Source organism: Elephas maximus, chromosome 25, assembly GCF_024166365.1.
Source record: "Elephas maximus indicus isolate mEleMax1 chromosome 25, mEleMax1 primary haplotype, whole genome shotgun sequence".
NCBI classification, from domain to species: domain Eukaryota; kingdom Metazoa; phylum Chordata; class Mammalia; order Proboscidea; family Elephantidae; genus Elephas; species Elephas maximus.
This window is the reverse complement of record NC_064843.1, coordinates 61,765,066-61,792,712: the sequence shown is the minus strand read 5'-3', so window position 1 is coordinate 61,792,712 and position 27,647 is coordinate 61,765,066. Positions and strand designations below refer to the sequence as shown.

The 27,647-nt window shown below is 39.6% G+C and overlaps 1 protein-coding gene across 6 annotated transcripts in view; it reads left to right on the top strand.

The window, feature by feature from the left end:
• The window catches only part of RALGAPA2 (Ral GTPase activating protein catalytic subunit alpha 2), a 459,903-nt gene that overhangs the window by 266,369 nt on the left and 165,887 nt on the right, over positions 1-27,647 (top strand). For all 6 annotated transcript variants that reach the window (XR_007515412.1, XM_049869401.1, XM_049869403.1 and 3 more), the window contains 5 exons: positions 1,114-1,885; positions 2,672-2,743; positions 17,065-17,188; positions 18,817-18,972; positions 25,427-25,585. Coding sequence is in view for 5 of the 6 variants with exons in the window: in XM_049869401.1 (XP_049725358.1) it covers positions 1,114-1,885; positions 2,672-2,743; positions 17,065-17,188; positions 18,817-18,972; positions 25,427-25,585 (1,283 nt within the window). In the remaining variant the exon portion in view is untranslated. The remainder of the gene's footprint in view (positions 1-1,113; positions 1,886-2,671; positions 2,744-17,064; positions 17,189-18,816; positions 18,973-25,426; positions 25,586-27,647) is intronic.

Genomic DNA, 27,647 nt, shown 5'->3' with positions numbered 1-27,647 from the left:
CTACAAGGGGAGGGGAAGAAGAGTTTAATTTCAGAGGTGAATGTAGACAGCCCTTCTGTACTTCTAAAAATTAGCTTTTTAATATGAAAATTTATTTTGCATTATTGAATACAGTTGATGTTTTGTTTATTGAAAATAAAAAAGAGAAATCTAAGAAATCTCCAGCCAATCTTGTTCGTCGCACAGAATTTCCTAGATTCTGGGATTTGTGTCCTTGTAGGACTTATACATAATAACACTTATGTGTTATAAATAAATGAGTTGGATTTTTTATGTCTTTCACTCACAGTATAAATCTTAGTTTATTTTAAAATTTAGTGATTTTTTAAAAATGGTTTCATTTTCACTTGTTTTTAGATTAATGTGCATTTTTAAAAATAAATCCGACAGATTAAAATTTCCCTAATTCTTCACAGTCTTAAGTAGTAATTTTAATCCATACTTACAGATTTGATATATCTGCGTCTCCCTTATACCACAGACATTTTACAGTGTCCACTTACACATGATATTGTTAAGGTCTTTCTGTCCATTTTAAATCTTAAAAATTTTGTAAATCAGTTACTCTCAGGCATTTAATCATCAACTAAAATTTAAAGCCTGCTAAGTATTTCCAAGAATTGTTACCGTGTCAGATCCTCTTAAATATTTCGAACATAAAAACAAAACCTGAATCGTCATGGTGATCATATAGCGAATTGCTTCAGGTATACTTAAGCTTGATTCATTTCCTCATCAGGCCTACCTTTACCCCACTACGGGGTCAGGTTAACCTCTCTGGCCCACCCTCCCAGCCACCAGATGGCCACCAGCCCTGCAGTCCTATACAGCTGCATTGTCAAACTCTTTAAGGGCAGGGATGTTTCTCTTTTGTTTATTGTTATATCTATGGCTTTTTAAATGTTTCTTTTGGAATGAAATCTTCTTGTAAGTTGGATCTTTAAACAGCTTGTTTAAATTATGGTCTTAAATTCAGATAAAAAAGATGGTCGGTTTAAAAAAAATTCCCAGACTAAAAGAGTCAGTTCTGCTAAGTGTAGACTGAAAATTGGTGGTGTTCAGCTTTAATTCATTCACCACTGTCTTTTTATTTTTCTTCACTGATGTGTACAGAAAAGAAGAGAAGAAGTTTGGAACTGATTCCTCTGACTGCTCGGATGGTGATGGCCCACCTGGTGAACCACCTCGGGCACTACCCCCTCAGTGGGGGCCCTGCCATGCTGCACAGCCTCGTCAGCGAGAACCACGACAACGCCCATGTGGACTCCTCCGAGCTGTCCTCCGAGGTGTTCAGGAGCCCAAACCTGCAGCTCTTTGTATTTAATGACAGTACCCTCATATCATACCTTCAAATACCCACAGAGAGACCAGCAGGTGGCCCACCGGTGGGTGCCCTCTCCGACGTGAGAGTGATTATGAGAGATATCTCAGGGAAGTACTCTTGGGATGGTAAAATTCTATATGGACCTTTAGAAGGCTGTTTCAGTCCCAATGGAAGAAATTCATCATTTCTGATTTCAGGCTGGCATCATCAAACATTGGGACCTCAGAAAGACTTTTCTCAAATTGAAGAAGGAGAGGATGTCCTTGACAAATTACTTGAAAACATTGGCCACACAAGTCCTGAGTGCCTTCGGCCATTGCAGCTAAATCTAAATGAGCCTTCCCCACCCCCACGCGGAATGAGCCATGACCAAGAGAAGGAAATCATCCAGGTCATTTTGCGCCAGGACACACAAGAAGACGAGTATGTTCAGAGGTCTAACTCTGACTCTGCTGCGAAAGTCACTAGTCAGGGTCAGCCCAGGCCAGTGGAGCCACAAGGACCCTTCTATTTCTGCAGGTTATTACTGAATGACTTGGGAATGAATTCTTGGGACCGAAGGTAACAGCCCACTGTAGTCTTTCAATTATTTTAGTGTTGTTTTCTTGGAATTGTTCTTTTATCACTTTGGGACTAGGAAAGCAGAGAATGGAAATGGGAGATTTTTCTCTGTTTCAGCATTACAGCTGTTACATTAAAGGTAGAGATGAAACTAATCTACTGATGCACAGACTGTATGCCAAACATCTGGCTGTATATTTTAAAGGGTATCAAGAATTTTCTGTGTTTGTTTTTTAATTCTGCTTCGTGCATTATTCCTCTTACCTTCACCCAACGTGGAAATGGACTACACAGATTAATAAGCCACATTGTTACCTTAGGCTTGATGAGGGAGGCAGACTTGATACAACTCTTTTGAAAGATACAGCGACACACAAGTTCAAGCCTAATGACTGATTCCAATGGGAAGTGGTGAGGCAGTGGAGAAGTCTTTGTGGAAGAGGGTGGATTTGAGCTGGAGTGGAGTTTTCAGGACAGAGATGGGGAAAAGAGATTCACAGAAGGGCTGACAAGCACAGACACATGCATGTGGTCACACACACATTGACCACAGAGCCCTCCAGTGTCACTGGAGAGTAAAGGGATACAGTGAAATTTTTATGCCTTTGAATGTCAGAAGGAGGCTGAAGTTCATTCTGTAGGCTTCTGTCACAAGTCCTGAGTGAATGTTGTGAGCAATGAATGAAATGGGTAGATGAATGATAACCTACCTACAGGTAGGTTTGTTCATTGATTGGAAAGGGGCAAGATTGGTCACCGACCACATGATTTTTTTTTTTTTTATAGGAAGAACTTCCATCTGTTGAAGAAAAATTCAAAATTATTAAGAGAGCTAAAAAATTTGGACTCCCGTCAGTGGTATGTGAAAGTATATGGAACTACTTTATTCCTCTTTCTGAGTGTTCTTGGGTAGCAGATACAGCTGCAGGAATGACCACACCTATAGAGACACCTAAGAGTAGCTCTGTAACCAAGAACCTGATGACATTGGCACAGGTCATCCCTTTGATACTTGTACTCTTAAGGAATAAACTTTCATGTTTGCTGCACTAAGAGGAGGCCTTTTATTGGATACCTTCCTTCATGGCAGGCGGTTGATGTACATGCTCATTTAATTTCTGCGACAGCCTCTGTTTCGCATGAGGAAACAGAGGCTTACCTAGGTTACATAAGCTGTTCGTGGTCCCCCATCACCCGCAGGGCTGTGTGATTGGGGTCAGCCAGTGGTCTGACTGCATCGCCTATGCTGTGCACCAGTGCATTGGCGTTCTGTAGCCTTTGTTTTATGATGTTGGAAAGGTTGAAACAGTGTGTCATAATGAATAAATCTCTAGTAATAAGCCTCTTCTCCAAAAATGGTCATATTCTCTGATCTACTCCTTTGCCATTCAGTCTCAGAAACAATTCTAAAGATGGGCTCACAACCATGAAAAGTTTTTGGTTTGGGGGAGTGCGTACTTCCAAAACCACCTAACTCGAGAGTAAATGTTGCACTTGGTACGTAATAGGTGCTTTAAAAGTCTTTTTTAAAAAAAGACTTCTTGTAATTGTTTTTTTACTTTTATGTTTCATTGTGCTTTAAGTGAAAGTTTACAGTTCAAGTTCGTTTCTCATATAAAAATTTATACACACATTGTTGTGTGACCCTAGTTATTCTCCCTATAATGTGACAGCACACTCCTCTTTTCCACCCCGGGTTTACCCTGTCCATACAACCAGCTCCTGTCCCTTTTTGCCTCCTCTTCTTGCCTGCAGACAGAAGCTGCCCATTAAGACTTATGTATCTACTTGAGCTAAGAAGTACTATCTTCATGAGTATCATTTTATGTCTTATAGTCCAGTCTAATCTTTGTCTGAAGAGTTGTCTTCGGGAGTGGTTTCATTCCTGGGCTAACAGAGAGTCCAGGGGCCATGTCTTCTGGGGTCCCTCTAGTCTTAGACCACTAGTCTGATCTTTTACTAGAATTTGAATTCTGCACCCCACATTTTTCCTGCTCTGCTGGGGAATCTCTGTTTTGTTCCCTGTCAGGGCAGTCATTGGTGGTAGCCAGCCACCATCTAGTTCTCTTGGTCTCGGGCTGATGGAGTCTCTGGTTTATGTGGCCCTTTATGTCTCTCGGGCAAGTATTTTCCTTGTGTTTTTGGCGTTCTTCATTCTCCTTTGCTCCATGTGGTTTGGGACCAACTGATGCATCTTAGATGGCCACTCGCTAGCTTTTAAGACCCCAGATGCCGCTCACCAAAGTGGGATGCAGAATATTTTCTTAACAAACTTTGTTATGCCAGTTAACCTAAAAGTCCCCTGAAGCTGTGGTCATAGACCCCTGCCCCTGCCACTCTGTCCCTCAAAGTGTTTGGTTGTATTCAGGAAAACTTACTAGCTTTTGGTTTAGTCCAGTTGTGCTGACTTCCCCTGTATTGTGTGTTGTCCTTCCCTTTGCCTAAGATAATTCTTCTCCACTATCTAGTTAGTGAATTCCCCTCCCTACCTCCCCACCCTCGTAACCATCAAAGAATGTTTTCTTCTGTGTTTAAACTTTTTCTTCAGTTCTTATGATAGTGGTCTCATGCAATATTTGTCATTTTGTGACCAACTAATTTCACTCAGCGTAATGCCTTCCAGGTTCTTCTATATTATGAGATGTTTCTCGAATTCATCGTTGTTCTTTATCATTGTGTGAATATACCATACTTTGTTTATCCACTTGTCAGTGGATAAATGTAGATGGGTACCTAGCCTGTTTCCATATTTTTGCTGTTGTGAACAGTGCTGCAGTGAATGTGGGTGTGCATATATCTATCTGAGTGACGGCTGTTATTTCTCTAGGATATATTCCAAAGAGTGGGTTTGCTGAATTGTATGGTAGTTCTATTTCTAGCTTTTTAAAGAAGCGCCAAATCAATTTCCAAAGTGATTTACCATTTTACATTCCCACCAGCAGTGTCTAAGTGTTCCAGTCTCTCCACAACATCTCCAGCATTTATTTTGTGTTTTCTGGATTAATTTTAGCCTTGTTGGGGTGAGATGGTATCTCGTTGTAGTTTTGATTTACATTTCTCTGATGGCTAATGATCGTGAGCATTTTCTCGTGTACCTGTTAGCCGCCTGAATGTCTTCTTTAGTGCAGTGCCTGTTCATATTCGTTGCCCATTTTTTAATTGGGTTGTTTATTTTTTTTGTTGGGGTTTTCCAGTATCTTGTAGATTTTAGATATTAGATATTGATTGGATTTGTCATAGCTAAAAATTTTTTCCCAGTCTTTAGGTTGTCTTTTTACTCTTTTGATGAAGTACTTTGATGAACCTAACAGTTTGATTTTTAGGAGCTCCCAGTTGTCTAGTTTCTTTTCTGGTGTTTGTGCATTGTTAGTAATGTTCTGTATACTGTTTATGTCGCATATTAGGACTCCTAGCGTTGTCCCTATTTTTTCTCCCATGATCTTTATCATTTTATTTTCTATTTAGGTCCTTGACCCATATTAAGTTAGTTTTTGTGCATGGTGTCAAGTATGGGCCCTGTTTCATTTTTTTGCAGATGGATATATCCAGTTATGCCAGAAACATTTCTTAAAGAGACTGTCTTTTCCCCAGTTAACAGACTTTGGGCCTTTGTCAAATATCTGCTGCTCACAGATGGATGAATTTACGTCTGGATTCTCAATTCTGTTCCATTGGTGTATGTATCTGTTGTACCAGTACCAGGCTGCTTCGACTATGGTGGTGGTATAATAGGTTCTAAAATCAGGTAGTATACGGCCCCCCACTTTGTTCTTCTTCTTCAGTAATGCTTTACTTATCTGGGACCTCTTCCCTTTCTATATGAAGTTGGTGATTTGTTTCTCCATCTCATTAAAAAATGCCATTGGAATTTGGATCGTGATTGCATTGTCTCTGTATATAACTTTGGGTAGAATAGAAATTTTCACAATGCTGAGTCTTACTATTCATGAGCAACATATGTTTTTCCACTTATCTAGGTCTCTTTTGGTTTCTTGCAGTAGTGTCTTGTAGCTTTCTTTGTATAGGTCGTTTACATCTCTGGTTAGATTTATTCCTAAGTATTTCATCTTCTTGGGGTCTGTTGTAAATGGTATTCATTTGGTGATTTCCTCTTCGAAATTCTCATTGTTGGTGTAGAGGAATCCAACTGATTTTTGCATGTTTATTTTGTATCCTGATACTTTGCTGAAATCTTCTATTGGTTCCAGTAGTTTTCTTGTGGATTCTTTGGGGTTTTCTATATATAAGATCATGTCTTCTCCAAATAGAAATACTTTTACTTCTTCCTTACCAATATAGATACCCTTTCTTTATTTTTCTGGCCTAATTGCTCTGGCAAAGACCCCCAACACAATGTTGAATAAGAATGGTGATAAAGGGCATCCTTGTCTGCTTCCCATTCTCAAGGGGAATGCTTTCAGACTCTGTCCATTTAGGTTGATGCTGGTTGTTGGCTTTGTATAAATGCACTTTGTCATGTTGAGGAATTTCCCTCCTCTTCCTATTTTGCTGAGAGTTTTTGTCATGAATGGGTGTCGAACTTTGTCAGATGCCTTTTCTGCATCAATTGGTGAGATTATGTGATTCTTGTCTTTTGTTTTATTTTTGTGATACCTGCATAATGTGGTATGAATCCCACCTGGTCATGGTGAATTGTTTTTTTGATATTTTGTTGAATTCTCTTGGCCAGAATTTGTTGAGGATTTTTGTGTCTAAGTTCATGAGGGATATTGGTCTGTAATTTTCTTTTTTTGTGGTGTCTTTACCTGGTTTTGGTGTCAGGGTTATGCTGGCTTCATAGAATGAGTTTGGGAGTATTCTGTTCTTTTCTGTGCTCTGAAATACCTTTAGTAGTAGTAGTGGTGTTAACTCTTCTCTGAAAGTTTGGTAGAATTTTCCAGTGAATCCACCAGGGCCTGGGCATTTTTGTGTTGGGAGTTTTTTAATTAGCTTTTCAAACCCTTCTTTTATTATAGGTTTATTTAGTTGTTCTGCCTCTGTTTGTGTTAGTTTAAGTAGGTCGTATGTTTCTAGAAATTTGTCCATTTCCTTAGGTTTTCAAATTTGTTAGAGTACAGTTTTTGATAGTATCCTATTATGATTCTTTTAATTTCACTTGGGTCTGTTTTGATGTTGCCCATGTCATTTCTTATTCGGATTATTGGTTCTCCTGTTTTTCTTTTGTCAGTTTGACCTGTGGTTTATTGATTTTGTTGATCTTTTCAAAGAACCAGCTTTTGGTCTTGTTAACTCTTTCACTTGTTTTTCTATTTTCTTTTTCATTTAATTCTGCTCTAATTTTTATTATTTGCTTACTTCTGGTGCCCAAGGGCTTCTTTTGCTGCTCTCTTTCTGTGTGTTCGAGTTGTAGGGTTAATATTTTGATTTTGGCCCTTTCTTCTTTTTGGATGGTGTGCATTTATTGCTATAAATTAACCACTGAGCCCTGTTTTTGCTGTGTCCCAAAAGTTCTGGTAGGAAGTGTTTTCATTCTCATTTGAGTCTATGAGTTTCTGTATTCTGTCCTTAATTTCTTCTATAACCCAGTAGTTTTTGAGCAAGGTGTTGTTCAGTTCCCACGTGTTTGATTTTTTTTCTTCCCTTGCTTTTTCTGTTATTGATTTCTACTTTTATAGCTTTATGGTCAGAAAAGATGCTTTGTAATATTTCGATACTTTGGATTCTGTTAAGGCTTCTTTTATGGCCCAATACATGGTCTATTCTGGAGGATGTTCCATGTGTGGAAAGTATACTTGGTTGCTGTTGGGTCAGGTGTTCTGTATATGTCTATGAGATCAAGTTGGTTGATTGTAGCACTTAGATCTTCGTGTCTTTATTGAGGTTCTTTCTGGATGTTCTTTCCTTCACTGAAAGTGGTGTGTTGAATTCTCCTAGTATTATTATGGAGCTGTCTATCTCTCTTTTCAGTGCCTTTAGAGTTTGTTTTATGTATTTTGGAGCCCTGTCATTGGGTGCATAAATATTTATTATGGTTATGTCCTCTTCATGTACTGACCCTTTAATCATTATATAATGTCCTTCCTTATCCTTTGTGGTGGATTTTACTTTAAAGTCTATTTTGTCAGAGATTAGTGTTGCCACTCCTGCTCTTTTTTTGATTGTTGTTTGCTTGATATATTTTTTCCATCCTTTGAGTTTTAGTTTGTTTGTGTCTTTAAGTCTCAGGTGTATCTCTTTTAGGCAGCATGTAGACAGATTGTGTTTTTTTAATCCATTCTGCCACTCTCTGTCCCTTTATTGGTGCATTTAGTCTGCTTACATTCAGCATACTTACTAATAGGTATAAGTTTAGTACTGTCATTTTGATGTATTTTTTTGTGTGTTGTTGACAGTTTCCTTGTTCCATTTAATTTTCTGTGCTGAGTTGTTTTTCTTTATATATTTTCTTTTCATGTTTTCATTGTTGCTGATTTTGTGTTTGCTGAGTATTTTTCCTTTATGGTTACCTTAATAAAAAAAATAATATTTACCCTTATTTTTCTAAATTTAAACCAATCTTTTATTTCTTTGTATTGCCTTGACGTCTCCATATAAAAGGTCTATGACTACATTTTTTAGTCCTCCTTTTTTTGTTTTAATGTTGTCATCTTTTACATAATGACGTCTCTGTTTCCGTATTTTGAGTGTTTTAGCTTTAATTTATTTTTGTGATTTCCCTATCTGGATTGATAATCTGGCTTCTCTGTCCTGTTGTCTAGTCTTGCGTTGTTATCTGATGTTATCATTAGTATTTCTTGTAATTTTGACATGCTTTTTTGCAAATTCCGTAAACTTTTGTTTATCTGGAAATGTCCTAATTTCGCCATCATATTTGAGAGACAGTTTTGCTGAATATGTAATACTTGGTTGGCAATTGTTTTCCTTCAAGCCTTTATATATGTCATCCCATTGCCTTCCTGCCTGCGTGGTTTCTGCTGAGTAACCTGATCTTAGTCTTATTGACTCTCCTTTGTAGATGACTTTTTGTTTATCCCTAGCCGCTCTAAAAATTCTCTGTTTAAATTTTGTTATGGCAAGTTTGATTATAATACGTCTTGGTGACTTTCTTTTGGGATCTGCCATGTATGAGATTCCATGAACATCTTCGATAGATATCCCTTCATCTTTCACTATGTCAGGGAAGTTTTTTGCCAACAAATCTTCAGCAGTCCTCTCTGTATTTTCTGTTATCCCCTAGTTCTGGTACTCCAGTGACTCATAGGTTATTTCTCTTGATAGAGCCCCATATAATTCTTAGGGTTTCTTCATTTTTTTTAATTCTTTTATCTGATTTTTCCTCAAATAAATTGGTGTCAAGTACTTTATCTTCAGTCTCATTAATTTTGACTTCCATTGCCTCAATTCTGCTCCTATAACTTTCTGTTGAGTTTTCTAATTCTGAAATTTTTTTGTTAATTGTCTGGATTTCTGTTTGCTGTCTCTCTGTGGATTCTTGCAGCCTGTTAAATTTGTCATTGTGATCTTCTATAATCTTCTGATGTTCCTCTGTTGCTTTATCTGTGTGTTCCTTGACTTGTTCTGCGTTTTGCCCAATCTCATTTCTGATCTTTTGAAGAGTTCCGTATAGTAATATTTTCTATTCTACCTCTGGTAATTCCAGGTAGTTTTCTTCTTCTGGAAGAGTTCTTGATTCTTTGTTTTGGGAGCTTGCTGAAGCCATCATGATCTGCCTCTTCATGTGATTTGATATTGACTGCTGTCTCCAAGCCATCAATAGCTTATTATTTTTATTTATTTTACGTTTTTTTTTTACTGTGTCCTAGCTTCTTTACTGTTCTGATGAGGGCCTATGCTGTTGAAATCGGCCCACACAGGGATGTAGGAGTGAAAGGCATTCAAAGTTCATGTACCCCTTATGCCTGTGTCTTGGCAAAGGAGCTGTACCTCCCCTGAATTCCTGGCTTAGGGGAGCTGGCAGATTATTTTTTCCCGTTTGTTAATTTGTTCTCCCTGGCCAGGACAGTGGCTTGGGGCACGTGACAGGCCCTGCTTCTGGCCTAGGGGAAATGACAGTCTGCAATCGCTGAAGCTGGCCCAGACCCGGTGCGGAGCAGGGAGAGAAGTTCTTCCCAAACGCGGTGTTTTTTCATCTGCACCGTAGGTTAAACACGTGTACTTACCTTTTGACAATTGAGGGCCACTTCTCACTGGTTCCAAAGTGTTGAGCAGAGTCTCCGCCACGTGGTCTCTCCTGATGTGGATAACACGTTCTGAACTCCACTGCTTGCCTCACTGCACTTGTCAGCCGATCTGGCCTCCAGGGTGCAGGTTCCTGCCAGTTCAGGTCTGACAACTTCTTGCTGCTTCTGAGCCGTCTCTCCCCACACCTGCCAACCAGTTTGAGTCTTCAACTTATCTTTGATGGTCAGGGCTACTAGATTGTCATATATAATTGATTCACTTGTTTTTTCGGGTCTTTGTTATAAGAGGGACCACTGGAAGCATCTGACTACTGTGCCGTCTTGGCCCCGCCTCCTGAAAGTCTTGAAAGAGACCAACTATTGTAGTTTTTTTTTGAAAAAAATGTACTTCCCCCTGCCTTAGCATATTGGTCTAATATCACATCAGCTCTCAAGTACAAAATTCAGATAATCTTTCTCAAGTTTATTGTTTAATTCTTCAGACTATTTTATTCATTATATTTTGCTTACACCTTTTTTTAACTTACAATGGTTTTAATATATTCTGAGCTATATGGTTTGAAAAGTAGTGCAGTTGCTGACTGGAATAATTCTTCAGAAGGCCCCTAGGATTAAATCAAAAGCAAAATAAATGAGGAAGCAAGGAGGAAGAAAAGAAATGAGAAAGCCCTGCATTAATCCAGTATGCCTTGACTGGTCCTGTCCTGGCATCTGGGGAAAATACTAGTGCTCTCTATTTCATTCATTCAGTCAGTCAGTCATTCATCCACTGTCATGCTTCCGTTTTAAGGTAGCTTGGTTCCTTTGCTTGGCACTTAGGATGATGAGTTATGTTCTGGCTGAGCAAATATTTTCACCATCATGTGTGATCTAAGTTGTTTTTTTACGATTTTTGTTGTTTATTTTGTAGTTTTGAGCAAAATTCAGAGATGGCACATCCTTAAAGTACGTTTATAGACAAAGTCTTGGTTCATGTCACTGTGATTCACATATCAGGCTCACACTGGTACTCTTTTTTAGTCATCTGAATTCTTGAACTGGATGTAAACACAATAATCAATAGTTAAACTCTAGCTGGAGTTTTCTTCTACATGTTTTTTTCTTACAAGAGTCCTCTCGTTTTGTCCATAAGGACAAAGCAGATGAAACCATACTAAGCTTACATGTTTCCTGTCATTCTTTCTGAAGCATCTAGTGTTAAGGTGGGTTTGTTTATATTAGCCACTATATGGAATCACAAAGGGTATGGGTTTTCTTTCCTTTAATTTCCTTTTTTTTCTTTTCTGTTCCAATCTTCACTTTTCAAGCTTCCCACATGTCTTCCTAGTCAGCCAGGACTCCGTATAGCTACACACATGTTCAGGCATGGACTGTTCTGCATCCAACTTCCAAGTCTTGATAATGTGCTGGTATGGCAGTTCCAAACCAGATTCCCTCTGCAGAAGGGCTTCTCGGTGGCTCTGCTGCTCTGCTGCATTTGTGGAGAGGGGTAAATATTTTAGTATCATGAAACGTATAGGATTATAAAAGAAAGAGAGATATAGGACTAGAAGGTTCATTTATAGTTGTCCCTGGAACTCTAGTCTGAAGTCAGCAACTCCATTGCCATTTTAAATGCCCTTATTTCTTGACGCTCAAGTGAAACTTATGGCAAAATATGAATCTGTAGATTTGAGTTTAAAGAATTAAAATAAAAACTTGTTGGAGTTTGAAAAATCTAAAGCAATGATCCCTCCCGTTGCCTATCTTCAGACTCAGTTTCCCAATTATTACTGTGTTTCTCTTTCTCTAGAAGAACAGAGACTGTTCTAAGTTGAAAATCTGTGGATTTCTTTTGAAGGACTTAGGGATTCATTTCCCTCTTCCTGTTGCCTTGGGCAGCACAAATGGTTAAGTGCTCAGCTACTAGCCAAAAGGTTGACAGTTTGAACCTACCCAGAGGTGCCTCGGAAGACAGAGCTGGGGATCTACTTCAGAAAGGTCATAGCCTTGAAAACCCTATGAAGCAGTTCTACTTCATTGGCAACTAACAACTTGTCCTTCAGTGTTAAAGAAGCAGTCATTTGGGTTCCACACTCCACTTTTCAAACATATGCTTATTCTTTGCTTCTTAGTATTAAATGAATATGTTGGTATCTTGTAATTGTGGCCAATTTGTTGAGTGTTAATGCACTTTAGTTTCGTGAGTTACAGTTGAATTAGCGCTCTGGGATGCTGTTGCTGTAAAATACATCTTTGAATAGCTTCTTGGCAATTCCTCTGCCGCTTGATTAACCTTTGCTTAAAACCCCAGCTCCTGGATTTAGTGTCTACTTGACATCTAAAAGATTATCAACTAATTTATGGTAAAAGGTGTTTTCAAGGTTCTTTAAAAAAAAAAAAAGAAAAGAGTCCTGGACCCTTCAGCTATGTGAAACTTAGGCAGTCACGTGTATTGGTCAGTTAGCAGATAAGCTGTTCCTCAACTTTCACTTGGGACATTTCTATTTACCTCCTGTATCAATTTATCTGGCTACTGTTGAGCTATAGTTCCTTTTTAGCATGTCCTCAGGAAAAGTACAGATTATTTTACAACCATTGTTTATATTCAAGCCTGGAGTTGCAATATTGAAGGATTCTACAGGGAAAATATTAAATGACCCAGGACACATCAGAAGAAGATGGAAGGAATACACAGAGTCACTGTACCAAAAAGAATAGGTCAACACTCAGCCATTTCAGGAGGTAATGTATAATCAAGAACCAGTGTTACTAGAGGAAGAGGTCCAAGCTGCACTGAAGGCAATGGCGAAAAACGAGGCTCCAGGAACTGATGGAATGCCAATTGAGATGTTTCACCAAACAGATGCAGCGCTGGAAGTGCTCGTTTGTCTATGCCAAGAAATTTGGAAGACAGCTACTTGGCCAGCCAACTGGAAGAGATCCATATTTGTATACATTCCAGAGAAAGGTGATGCAGCAGAGTGGAACTTATAAAACAACATTATTAATACCACACACAAGTAAAATTTTGCTGAAGATCATTCAAAAGTGGTTGCAGCAGTACATCTACAGGGAACTGCCAGAAATTCAAACTAGATTCAGAAGAGGACATGGAACAAGTGATATCGTTGCTGATGTCAGGTGGATCCTGGGTGAAAGCAGAGAATATCAGAAAGATGTTGACCTGTGTTTTATTGACTATGCCAAGGCATTTGACTGTATGAATCATAACAAATTATGGATAACATTGTGAAGAATGGGAATTCCAGAACACTTAATTGTGCTCATGAGGAACCTGTACTTAGACCAAGAAGCAGCTGTTTGAACAAAACAAGGGGATACTTCATAGTTTAAAGTCAGGAAAGGTGTGCATCAGGGTTGTATCCTTTCACCATACCTATTCAATCTGTCTGCTGAGCAAATAATCCAAGAAGCTGGACTATATGCAGAAGAAGGAGACATCAGGATTGGAGGAGGACTCATTAACAGCCTGTGGTATGCAAATGACACAACTTTGCTTGCTAAAAGTGAAGAGGACTTGAAGCACTTCCTGATGAAGGTCAAAGACCACAGCCTTCAGTATGGATTACATTTCAACATAAAGAAAACAAAAATCTTCACCACTGGACCAATAAGCAACATCATGATAAACGGAGAAAATATTGAAGTTGTCAAGATCCACAATGAACACCCATGGAAGCAGCAGTCGGGAAATCAAATGACACTTTGCATTACACAAATCTGTTGCAAAGGACCTCTTTAAAGTGTTAAAAAGCAAAGATGTCACTTTAAGTACTAAGGTGCTCCTGACCCCAGCCATGGTGTTTTCTGTTGCCTCATATGCAAAAAGTAGACAGTGAATGAGGAAGCCCAGAGAAGAACTGATGCTTTTGAATTATGGTGTTGCAAAGAATATTGAATATACCAAGGACTGCCGGAAGAACAAACAATTTTGTCTTGGAAGAAATACAGCCAGCATGCTCCTTAGAAGTGAGGATGATGAGACTTCATCTCACATACTTTGGACATGTTATCAGGAGGGACCAGTCCCTGGAGGACATCATGCTTGGTAAAGTAGGAAAAAAAAAAAAAAAAGTAGAGGGACAGCAAAAAAGAGGAGGACCCTCAATAAGATGGATTGTCACAGTGGCTGCAACAATGGGCTCAAGCATAACAGCAATTGTGAGGATGGTGCAGGACTGGGCAGTGTTTCGTTCTGTTGTACATAGGGTCACTATGAGTCAGAACCAACTATACAGAACCTAACAACAACATTGTTTATGTAATGTGAATTTAACAAAGATGTAAATTGTATGATGAACATATGTGTAAATAACAGTGGGCTCCCCTTTAAAATACCCACCCCTTCTTGTCACCTCATGGTAAGGTGAATGTTGAAATCAGATTTTCCTTTGTTTGGCTTTTTAATGTGACAGCATGGGGAAACAGACCTATTCTGGTCTATTCCTAATAATAAAGAAAAATGCATTCTACTGAGGAGGCGGAAATTGTTGGTTTTATGTACGTGTATTCCTGAATTGCCTGCTCCTTCAGGCATTGGCCCTGAGGCCTGTGGATGTGAAGTGCTGTTGTGGCTAATTACCATTCCAAAAGCCTGACTCGGAGAAGGCCAGCTAGTCTGCATCCTGGCAAGCTCTCCTGGTCTCCTGGTGCTCACGTTTTGGAGGATGTGAAAGTTGATGGATGTTTACAGCTAAAGGTCACCTTTCCTTCCCTCTATATCAGTCAGTCAGTCATGCTGGCTTAGTGCTCGTGAGTTAATGAGAACTCAAGGACCCATGAGCAGCTACAGTGTAAAGAGTTTAGACTTGAAAGAGAATAAAGAAAACATTCCAGATAAACCTGAGATTGTTTTTATGTTATATAACATCGATAGAATAGAAAAAAAAAATGAACTGCTAAAGAGTTTGAAATATGTAGAGACTGTTGAAAGAGACAGTCTTTTAGGTCCTAGGCTATGATCTATGTTATCGTTTGAGCCCCAGGTTATTATATCTCTAAGAGTTAGCTTGTCACTTCTGGGACATTCACGTCCCTGCCTGTGGCTCAGAATAACAGTCAATGGCATCGCAGTTTCAGAGCCGCCCACTGCACGAGGACAAGCTTTCTGACAGTCGGAGAGCACAAGGTCTCTGCGAGAGCATCCGCTCCTCCGTCCATCACCGCAAACTAGCCTCTCCTTGTAGCACCTGTCACACTGAGAGGCCCACCCCAGAGGATGCTCTCAAGCCTTGTTAGTCCTAATGTTCAGGGTGGTCAACCTTTCTGGTGGCAGCAGGACAGAATGTATCAAAAGCCTTAAAAAATGGGCAGTGACTGAAGAATTCTACTTCTATGAATGTATCTTGAGGAAATATTAAAAATACTGTGACAATGTCTTTTAAATAAGGGGGATTGCTTAAATGAGAATATGATACATCAAAGTATTGGAATGTTTTGCAACCATTAATAACTTTGTTGTAGAAGTACATGGTATAAAAAAGTGTTCACAGATATTTTAAGTGAAAAAATCAATTGCAAAACAGAATGTAGCTTCTTATATTTGTGTTCAAAAATGCTCACTAAAAAGGTAACAACTGTAGTCCTTGCTTACATGTTGATATTAAAAATAATTTTTTTTTTGGCACTTCTTTTCCCTTTCTATATTTTCTATTTTTTTCCCAAGCATGTCTATAATATGTAAATCATGGGGGGAAACGATAAGCTATATAAATAGAAAGAGAGACCATTCCTCCCCCAGTTACTTATTTAACTTTTTAGTTCAGCTTATTAAGTAGAAAAATAACTCGTGCAGAAGGAAATACTTGAGATTTATTACAATCTGGACCTCAAGTTCCACCAAAATGAATGTCTAATCAGATTACAATGTTGAGATTTTAGACAATTAGACAATGGAAATATTTTCATTTTGTTTGAGCACCCGAGGGAGAGTTGTTCCTATGAGATTTTTCAGAATGTGATGCAAAAATAAGAGTGTAATTGCACTGAGGGGGTAATTCACATTTCTTTTAAAAAATAGACCAGAGTGGAGCTCTAGGCTCTTAGAGCTGTGAACTGAGTGATTCTTGTTTAAAGTTCTATTTGAATAAGAACTGTGTTTTTCTCTCTAAACTGTCACCAAATTACTGGTCATAGGTCCAGTTATTTTGGCGCTTTAGGGTATAATTTGTAGCAACTGATTATTAATACATTGAAATATATTATTTCTGGTCAGCTCAACTTATAAAATGTGAAGGACTATACTAGATATACAAAAACCATTAAAGGCAGGCTTCTTTCCTCAATGTGTGTTCAGGTTTCTTTGATTTAACAGCAGAGCGCTCTTATGTAAGAAGTGGATAAAGGGCTTGTGGGCAAAAGAGGTTTCCATGAACATCTATCTGCCCTTGTCACCAGGCACCCTTGGAGTAGTCAGCACAGGGTCAGTGCCCCTCCTTACAAACAAAATAGCTAAATGTGTTCTCACTGGAAGAAGTTTCTGTTCCGAAAGGCTTGACCTATCTTACAGTAACCCAGTATTCTTATCTCAAAGTGTAGAAAGAGAAGTATGGGCAGCCACATAGATCTGTCCACAGCTAATATCTATTTGAAATACTTGCAGTTGTTTTTTTTGTTTTGTTTTGTTTGTTTTTTTTTACCAAAAGTGGAAATACCTGGCCAGATGTTATTCTCTAACATGTTATTCAGTAGATTGTACTGTTGAGAGTGCGATCTCTGGAATTAGACTACCTTGCTTCAGTTCCTTGTCTCCTGTTGCTGTGTGTGCTTTTTGTTTACCTTCTGTGCCTCCTTTCAGCCACCTCTAAAAGGAAGGTGATGACGGTAATACCTATCTCATTAGGGTGGTTGTGAAGAAGAAACGAGATTATGTCTTCAGCCTTCTTAGAACAGGGACTGACCCCTAGTAAAAACTCAGTAAATATTAGCTCTATAATGGGAGTCATGCTGGTGGTAGCAGTAAAATAAAATTGTATATGTAAGAATTCTAACACCTGTTAATTTAAAAACTTACAGCCGTGAAACACACAAAATTGCGGTGTTCTACATTGCTGAAGGTCAAGAAGACAAGTGTTCCATCCTCTCCAATGAAAGGGGGAGCCAAGCATATGAAGACTTTGTTGCCGGACTTGGATGGGAGGTAATTCATGTCATTCAGTAGGTGCTTATCAACCAGCAGTATTTAAAGACGTGTTATAAGCTAGACGTTGATCTTACTCATTTTTTATATATGTTTGTACATTCAAACATAGCATGGGTAGCATTCCGGGGTTGAAGAATGTGTTGAATTTGACATCTTCTATTAGTTGCTTTTCAGTTCTTCATACGTGAACTTTTGTTTCCTCTTAATATTATTTCATTTACTTTTTGCCGTAACTGAATAGTCACATGGGCTTATCTAGCCATCGACAGTTTACGGTAAGAGAAGACGAGATGTGGGCAGAGAAGCGATGGATTTGGTCGTAATATGGAGATTGAAGAAGAAATCAATAACTTGATGGGTGAAAAGCTGAACAAAGAGTTGGATGAAATCAAATGTTGGAATGAAAATAGAATATAGTAGGCACGATGGTTTAGATAGCAACCTACTTCCCTAAGGTAGATCCCAGGGTGATTGATATGGAAAAAAGGTGTCCCCCACCCCCAACAGTGCTCTGATATGCAGCCATGTATAGATTTATACACAAAAACATATTTGTCTCCAAAAACATAAACCAGTAGGAAAATATATCCCCAGAATCTAAAAGAACTCAAAGTAGTTAGATTGGAGATCAGTGTATCTGAAATCATGTTCTGACTTTTGTTTTGGTTGCTCAGTTACCTGTGCCGTGGGAAACGCCCTGGGTGCACTAATAGCGAGCACGCCTGTCTCTGAGAGCTCAGTGTTGGCAAGTGGGAACAGGGTATGAGTACAGCAAGGTCAAGACCACATCCTTTTTCTAAAAGTCAAGGAAGTCTTAGTCTAAAGGAGTTACCGCATGTCCACCAAATCGTTGTTCTCATTGATATGGCTACTTCTTATTTGTTACGGAATATGCTTATTATTTAACTAATATACTCTTAAACCGTACATTTTTAACTAAAGTTTTAAGAAGAAGCCAGAACATTAAGTCAGTGTGTGTGTTGGTTATATTTGGCACAGAAGTAATTCTTCTATTTCTTTCAAGTGTGTTAGGAGAGGGGCTTTATCAGAGTGAAGAAATTTGGATCTAGCTGCTGACTAAGCAGTGAACATTGGCGCCGTAGCTCTAAAACGAATTATGACTCATAGACTTAGGTGCTGGTGTACATGGGAACAACCCTTTTAGAAGGCAGTTTGGCACTGGCTATTCACTTGTGGAACAGCTCTGCCCCTTAGCCCAACATCCTCCAGAAACACTCCTTCCAGTGCTCCCTCAAGTGTGAGTATGGCCACCAGCCGTTCTCGAAAGCAGAAAATCCCCCAAACTCATCAGTAGGGAAGCTGTATGTGTGTGTATGTTTGCCTGTGTATAGTAAGGAGCGGGGTGCATAGTAAGGAGGAGAAATATGCACCAAACTTTTCATGGTGGTCTTCTTTAGTAGGTAAGGTTATGGAGCATTTTCATTTTTAAAGCTCTTTATTTCTTTAATATTTTGATTTTGTCCAACTTTGTATTACATTTGTTTGTAATCAGAAATAAAGGCACAGAATAAAAATAGAGTTGTTTTTAATCCACCTTCCTGCTTAGTGAATAAGAGCAGCTCATGTTGATCTTTGTTCTCTTTCACCTTTGCAACTTGCACCAGGTGGATCTGTCAACCCACTGTGGCTTCATGGGCGGCCTGCAGCGCAATGGCAGCACGGGGCAGACGGCCCCCTACTATGCTACCTCAACCGTGGAAGTGATTTTCCACGTTTCCACAAGGATGCCATCAGACTCAGATGATTCACTCACCAAAAAGGTAAGGGGCTTCCTCGGGGACTTCTTAGCCACCCTTGTTTGTAGGTGAGGCTCTTCTGGAACTGGAGGGAGGCCATGAGTAAGACATGAATAAGACCGATTTCCTCTGGCCTCCAAGTCAGTGTCTTTTTTCCTCAGTCCACAGTTCAGTTAATCTGAAATACCCTAGTTGACACACACCACATAAAGAAATATACGAAAAGCAGTCATTCACTGAGTCTTGAACCCTGAGATTACGGTTTAGGAAAAGGAAGGGTCTTAATTGTTGTTATTTTTGGATTTTTCTCCACATGAATATTACCTTAAAGAAGATAGCAATTTTTAACCTATCGGATTGACAAAGATCATGAAATGTCATAAGCCTGTTCTGTGGGGTTGTAGGAAAGCAGGCCCCTCTCAGACACTGCTGCAAGGTGGTTTGGCAGTAGCTACCAAAGTGACGAGTGGGTGTGAGCTGCTGGCCGGTAGACCCACGTCTGGTGCTTACCTTGAATCCTCCTTGAACTTTGCCCTGGGAGCAGTGTAGAATGCAAAGGAAACCTTCTCCATCCCTGAGGAAACCCCCAGGACACACAGCTCTGTACTTCCAACCTGCAGGCTGTTTGCCTCAGGTAACCATCTGGTAAGAACTAAGGAGTTTTAGACTGGGAAGGAAGCTTAGAAATCTGATCCCACTTCTGTGAGTTCCCAGGTGAGAAAGGAGTCCCAGAGCAGCTGTGACTATAACCAGGAACTGAGGACAGCAACTGGATGGGTCAGGAAGTATGCAGTTCAGATGCTGACTACAATACAGCTGGTCTTTGAGGCGGTGTGTGTGGCGGTTGTAGCCAAGCCCTTTAGACAGGCAGACCTGGGTTCAAATGTGTATCAATTTACTTAGCCAGCCTGTGTCTCAGTTCCCCCATCTATCAAATGAGATTAAAAACACAGCCTGTGTCACAGGTCGGTTGAAATAAATGAGATCACACCTATAAAATTGCTTAGCACCGTGCCTGGGAAGATCCCTGTAACTGCCAACCATCATCATTGCCCATAGGTCTGATTCTTTCTCCCCTGCCTCCTTAGCCAGATGATTGATACTGGCTATGGGCCTCACTGTCCTTGCTTCAGTTCTTTGCTCTGTGGTCTTGCCTTCTCACCGTTGCAGTAGCAGGTATTTAGACCAAGTGCAGTGAGTGGAAGTGGTGTGCCACAGCATGCAAGGATGTCTGAACTCAGCACAGCACAACCACAGACACCTCCAGTAGTGATAACATGTCTCAGAGGCTTCACTCCCCTGACCCTCCTCTTCTCGGTCTGAGAAGACCACCTGCCGTCATGTCCTCCTGTGGATGAGAGTGTTACAGCCCAGAGGTGCTGGCAGGCACTGGTTCCCATAGCGGGTGGTGAAGCTGGCTCTTGGTCCTGGGTTTTGATGGCTTCCCCTGTCTGCTGTGGTCTTGTGGAAGGGACCCCTGGCCTTCAGAGTTCACTCATATCTCAGAGAACCTGCTTCAGATTACCAAGTTTTGGCAGGGCTTACACGTCCTTTTTCATTTGCAGTACCTGGTAAATGGCTGCTATTGTGTAAATATGTCATCGTATTCTATGGTTTTCTTATGAATGAGAGCAATTTTGGTAAAATACATATTTACAGTCACACAGTGCATGACACCTGCTCAGACAACATCTGACCGCATGTGTATCCGTGGTCCCGTAGGTTATAATAGAGTTCAGGAATCCTGATCAGAGAACAGGACGTAGCAGACCTAACACTTCAGCAGTCCCAAACCACGCAGTATTCTCATAAGCATCACAAAGTAGTGTGTGCATCCATTATTACAAACCATTATATATATTTAACTCAAATTTTTAATATAATAGGCTTTATGGCGGTCTGTTCTTAAGTACCGGTTGTCCAGGGACTGCCTGTATGTAACACTATGCTCACACCGCCTCCAAATCACGTAACATCCTATTTCACAGAACCTATTGTGGAAGTTAAGTGACGCGTGACCGTATATGTAAAGTATATTTTTATTCAGTTATTTCTTAAGGAAAGTAAGGTGGTCTTTTTTAAAGAAAAGACATATTTTCTTGGTAAAACATCGTCCTACAAATAATGTTCTGAGGCTTGGCCTAGTTGAGAGATTCCCTACTGTAATAATCACAATTCAGCCGACACCTTTTGCAGCTCCAAGATTCAGCTTCATTAGCAATAAACTCTCTTTATCAGGATGTCTCACAGCTAGACTAAAAATCAGTCACAGTAACAGCAGCCCACGGTTCCTTGTCCTAGTCTAACTAAATTGTCCCTAACAGTTTAAAAATGAGCTGCAAAATTCCAAAGTGATGTATGCTCCCTTCTGCCCCTGTCATGGGGGGGACTTTTTCAGTTCTGCAGTCCGGTTAGAACCCCGTACTGAACTCTTGATCCTTCTCTGCAGAAATTTGTTAGCTCTAGCTAGATTAAATTTTTCACAGCTAATCTAACTGCTGTAGGGGTTTGCAGAGTGGGGACAGAGCTTTGCTATTGGATTTGTCCAATTCATTTGACTCCAGGACTATAATTGCACTTATGTCTTACAAGGCTTTTATAGCCTCAGGCTGGCCAGCAGCATAAAAAACAAATTGGCAGTGATACAGTACGAGTGAAAGGGGATGAAAGGCCCACATTATCAGTCTCCAGGCAGCACTGTTCTGGCAGGAAGTTTCTTGGTTAATTTACAAATAAAACTTAGATTTTAGGATGGGCACACTGTCAGCTGAACAATGGGGATGTCAGGCCTGACTGTTACTTAGTAAACGTAGCAGCCGGGCCCACTGAGGAGCAGGAATCCTTCAATCAAACAGATGACTCCTTCTGGAGCCAGCTGGCGATGTAATGCAATTAGTTGGGAAAGGAGGTCAGCCTATTAGGTGTGTACCACGACCAGTGTCACCAGTGGCATGGCGACTGGCTGCAGCAGGCAGAATGACTCAGGCGGGGAGACTCTGAAACTCTGTCATAAGGAGAAATGGCAGGACACAAGCTGATTTCTTAAGACATAGGAGTGAAGCATTTGTTCTGAGTCTGGTAAGCATTCGTGCCTTCTGAAGCCTGTTGTGCAGCTGAAACAGTGATTGGCATGAATTACACCTCCATTCAAGGAGAACCATCACTCTGTCTGGATTACATAAGAATCAGGCGAACTTAGCACTGAGCACACTCACCCTTGGATTTCTAATTTCAGTGCCTCTAATAATCAGAACTTTCCAAAACTTCCAAAATGACACCTCTGTAATAAAACCCCCTTTGAACTGAGCAACACTTTGAGGTCTGCGAAGTGTTCCCGTGTGTTCTGACATGGCTGACGGTTTGCCTCCTTGTTCTTGTAGGCAAAAGAGAGTATGTTTTTGCTCTGTGCTCCCCATTTATCAGGCAAGTACTCCTGTGGCCTTAGCTGTTAGTTTTTTTAATTAGTTAATTAAACTGTGACGTGTCCAGATGTCTGAGACACGTAACACCGAAAGCAGCTACGAGATGATGGATGTTGTATTATTGACACGCAAAAATAGCTCTTCCTGGATGTCACAGTTGCGCCCTGGTAGGATGTCTGGTCCTTCGTGTGATACCATTTTCCTTTGCTATGGTTCTAGAACACAGTTGCAAACAAAATTAGGAAAGACTAACTTGGTTTATGTAATTGAATGACCCAGTTCAAAAAGGGGAGAATAATTGCAGAATTTCAATATTCACGGTATTATCTCAGAGCTAACGCTTTGCAGCTTAACACTTCTGGATCAGAAGATGCTGTCCTCTGGGTTAGGGTGCTGGCATCTGGTGACAGCAGCCTGTTGGAAGCATGTTTACTAGGTGAGTTGTTGCCATTCAGACATTTGTGCCTGCATTCTGCCAAGGGTCACAGAACTACCCAGAAGGTTGGCTTTCTGTGCACAGTGAGGGGCACAGGTGTGAGCTCTGGCTTTAGCTCCCACAATTACTTCCTGCTGGTCTTGATGCACCCCCACCCCACCCCTACCAAGTTTCAATTAGATACTAGTACTGTTTTCCTTGAAAATACGGCTTCATTGTGTTGCTGGCAATCTGGCTACCATGTTTTTACTCCAAAAGGACTGAATTTCAGGAGTGTGTTATGAGGTCCCTACGTGATTAAAAAAGAAAAAAAAGCCCTGGTATCTAAGATGGAGACAGATATAGAGAGATGTTCAGTGTTATTATGAGAACCCAGTGTCATCATTTTTTTTTAACTATTTATGTAATGAGCTGCCTGCTGTCCTTTCAGCCTCCATATGTATATGGGGAGGGAGGAGAAGAAGAAAGTGAAAAGATACACTGGGTAATTTTGCATTTCAAAAGTCATAGACACCATTAAATTGCTCTGGACCGTCGTGACTTGTGCTCAGCACCCACATTGCACTTGTCTCGGGGCCCATATTTGGGCACAACTGAATTGTGCACCCTCGCTGTAAGTACAGAGATACAGATGCGTGTCTGTTTTTAAATAATTGACATGTCCAGTTCTTCTCAGAAGTATTTGAGAGTGAAGAATGAGAAGGCATCGCAGCAAACAAGCTTCCTTTATAACCTCATAAATGGAAAGGAGGCCGTCCATGTCGGGGTCGCCTCTGGTTTTCTTCTTGTGGGCAAAAAGTCTATAAAGAAATTACGTTTGTACTAACATGTTTTAAATGCATAGTTTTTTTTTAATCTCAAGACAAAACTGAAACATTAGCTGTGACACACATCTCTATTAAAATGCCTCTGAATTTAGTCATTTTTAGTGTTTATCTTTTAAGATAGGCTATGAAGCAAGAAATATGTTTTCATTGTGGTAGATAGCATCCTTCTGCTGCTGCGTATAAGAGAACTGAAACCGCGAATTCCTAATAGATGTCAAAGGGCCTTTACCCTGTCAGCTTGGATGGTTAACCGGACTTCAGCTTTGGCCGACGTTTTAATTGTTATAATGTAGTTTTTTTTAAGTCACGCTTTCCGGCTTGCTGAAATGATTTCATATGCAGCTCTCTCCAGCCCAGGGTCGTACCGTCATTATGTGGGAGGTTTATCAGGGGTCTTCCTGGCCCTGGAAGAACTCTCAAAGGGTCCCTTCCTTGGAAGCTTTCTAATACCTGCTCAAAGAGGCCAAAAGTGTAGGATTTGTTTCTGGACTTTGTGGCATCTTTGTGTACATACAAGGATGAAACAAGCAGGGCTGAACTGTTTGAACTGTGGCAACCCAAGCAGCCTTTGGTGTAGGTTTAGGTAACTGTGGAACAGTAGGAATACACTGGCTCGAAAGCCTCAGCCCAGGTCCCCAGGCCCGTTCTACCACACGCCAGACACTCTCCTTGGGTGGCTGGTGCCTTAGCCTTCCTGAGCCCCTTTTCCTCCTTGTAAGTTATCTCTAAGGATGATGTGGTCTACCTCAGAGAGTTACTGGAAGGAGTAAACAAGACAATATGTGGGAATATACTTTCTGTACAGTATGGCCCTCTTTAAGTGCTAAGTACTATTGTTCTTATTAAATTTAAGTAGTGTTTATTAGTTTTATAAACAAAGGTAATTTTATACCTTCTTCTTAAAGGTTTATTATGAGTCAAGATTCTTATACATTCAGTAACAATTGTGTTATAATGGTTTATGTTCTCTTATGTTCATGTTCTTTTTTTCTTAATGAGCATTGAATTGAGAGTCTTAGAAAGCTCTACTGTAATGTAAAATAAAAGACTCCTGTCATTAATTGTTTAGAAATGTGCTCAGCAATTTAAAGCATAAGACTGATGCAGGAGTAAAACTCAGTTTTAAAACTTCTTGAATTATTATTCCGCTATAAAGACAAATAAAGTCCTGAAACATGCTACAGTGTGTATGCACCTTGAAAATGTTATGCTGAGTGGAGTATGTCAGACAGCAAAGGACAAATACTGTATTTTCCCACTTATGTGAAATATCTAGAACAGAAAATGTTAGAGACAAATGTTTGTTAGTGGTTACCAGGATCCGCAGGGAGAGAAGAATGGAGAGTTATTGCTGAAGGCGGGCTGAGTCTGTTCGGGGTGAAGGGAGACTTTTGGAAATGGATGGTGGTGATGGTGGCACAACATTGTAAATAGAATCAGTGTCACTAAATTGTACAATTAAAAATTGTTAAAATGGCAAAATTTTTGTTATATATATATTTTATCACAATACATTTTTTAAAAAAATCCCTGGAAAGGTCTTATCCCCACCAGTCATAATGTTCCATGCAATGCTTACATAAATTATCTCAGGACCAGTAAGTTTCGTAGAAAATGAGCTGTATTTTTATGCACTTCTGCTTTTTAAATCCTCATGGAAAACATTGGTGCTGTAGCCTTTTTTGATAATGAAATATTTTTGCCGCTGAGTATTATAATTCAATTTGTAAGCCACGACCCTCATAAACTGCTGTTATCACTCTGATTAATAAAGAGCCAATTTGCTGTTGCAGCTCCGTCACTTGGGAAATGATGAGGTCCACATCGTCTGGTCTGAACACTCCAGGGACTACCGCAGGGGTATTATCCCAACCGCCTTTGGAGACGTTTCAATCATCATTTACCCGATGAAGAATCACATGTTCTTCATCGCCGTAACGAAGAAACCTGAGGTGCGTTTTCACTGCCTTATTGCTCTCACTTATTGCTGTGTGATTCACTGTCATTGAAAAACAGTGAGTGCTAAGGGGACCTTTATCAACTGGTGAATATCTTAAATGTATCTGAGTTACATGTGCTGTATGAGAATTAAATATGAATTGGGATTTTCAAAGAATCTTTCATCATGAGCACAATATTCTATGTTTCATTACTTGGCCTCTTTAAAAATTAGTTACTTGGCCTCTTCAAAAATTACAGTGTCAAAGAAATTCATTATTTTTAAAAGTGTTAAGTTTTTAAAACTTTGTAATTTAAAAGAAAAATTGTACTTTTAAATTTTGGACACATCAATTAGTAATAAAATGGAGTAAGGCACGTATCACATCTAGCATCTTGTGGGTAACTGGGAGTGTGGCGTCCAGCCTTCCCTGACCGGTGGAGCTTGCCGAACTCTGACTGATGGCAGTGGAGATCAATCCTAAGGATTGAAGACATGTCCATGAAGAGCCTCAGCCACTGCAGTACAGCCTGTGTGTTGATTTTTAACAATTGAAGCACCTAGCCACAGAATCAATTCAACCATGTCAGTTAGTATTGATCATGGAAAAGGATGGAACAATCCAATGGTCTGTATGCCGTGTACTAAATTGGCTGCTGTTTCGATCCTTGTTATGCCTTTAGTGGTGTTTTACAGTGCTTAATATAAACCCATTGCTGGTGAGTCGATTCTGACTCGTAGTGACTCTATAGGACAGGGTAGAACTGCCTCATAGGGCTTCCAAGGCTGTAATCTTTATGGAAGCAGACTGCCACATCTTTCTATCACTGAGCAACTGGTGGGTTCGAATCACCAACCTTTTGGTTAACAGCTGAGCGCTTAACCACTGCACCACCAGGGCTCCTTTGTGCTTAATATAGTGATTTATTTTTGTTTTGGAATTATTAATAGGAGCTTTTTTTTTTTTTTTTTTTACTTTTTTTTAGACATTTATCATTCTTGGTATTTCTCAGCTTGAAATTAAATATAACGCCCCATTTTCATTCCAAATTGTTTTCCTGAGGGAGCTGTATGTTACCATTCTAAAAAAAATTTTAAGCTTTAAAGTAATAAATAACTGAGACTCACTGCTCACACTGGGATTTATAACCTAATCTAAAATGTTAAAGTTGTCAGGATTAAATGAGCTAACCAATGGAAAGTGCTTCAGATAGTGCCCAGACCATAGTAAAGCTGTTACAGTGTTAGCCATTATTATTGTTACTGCTGTTATTATTATTACAGCTACTACCATGGAAATAGAATAAGTAATGAAACCCAGGCTTAACATACTTTTTATTACTCAGACTAGATAAGTGTGGGTCAACTGCTGAATTCAGAAAAGTCCTGCTCTGGCTCATGAAAAGCCTGATAGAACTGGTTGGTGGCTTTATAAGATTGATGACTATCTTTTTCACTCAGACAGCTGAAGCCCTCTTTCTATTCAGGGAGCAAAGATGCCAAAAGTTACTTCATATTAAATATTTGCATTTATCTTCAACTTGGGTCTCTGTATGTGTGAAGCTTTTGCTTTTTTTTGGTATAAGAAAATGGTTGTTAGCGCTCACACTTGTGTTTGTCTGTGAAGAGCACTCCTTTAGTTTTAAGAATTAAACTGAACATTTCAGTATTAGAGAACCAATAAACTTTTTATGTTGTAGCTTTCAAAACTAGAAAATGTGTTTCTTTAACATTTAGCATATGTTACTGACTTTAATATTTACCATGGACTAACGTGGCCTGTAAAATGTCATTTCGAGTCATAAAAATGTCATCTTTATTTTTTCAAGTAAATAACAAATACAAAAGCTGTTTTGGTTCACTTTGTAGTGTCAGAAGTTATTTCTAAAAACAGTAGTACACTTAAAATGCATGAAAATCAACATTAACATACACATACCTTTTAAATTTTCTTCATAAATTGTGTGTTAGCTTTATAAATTTGGCCATAAATTCTGACAAGATGAATTTAGAAAAATCACTTTCTGAATATTTTAATTCAAAAAGCCTAAAGGGAAGAAGAGTATAATGGCCAG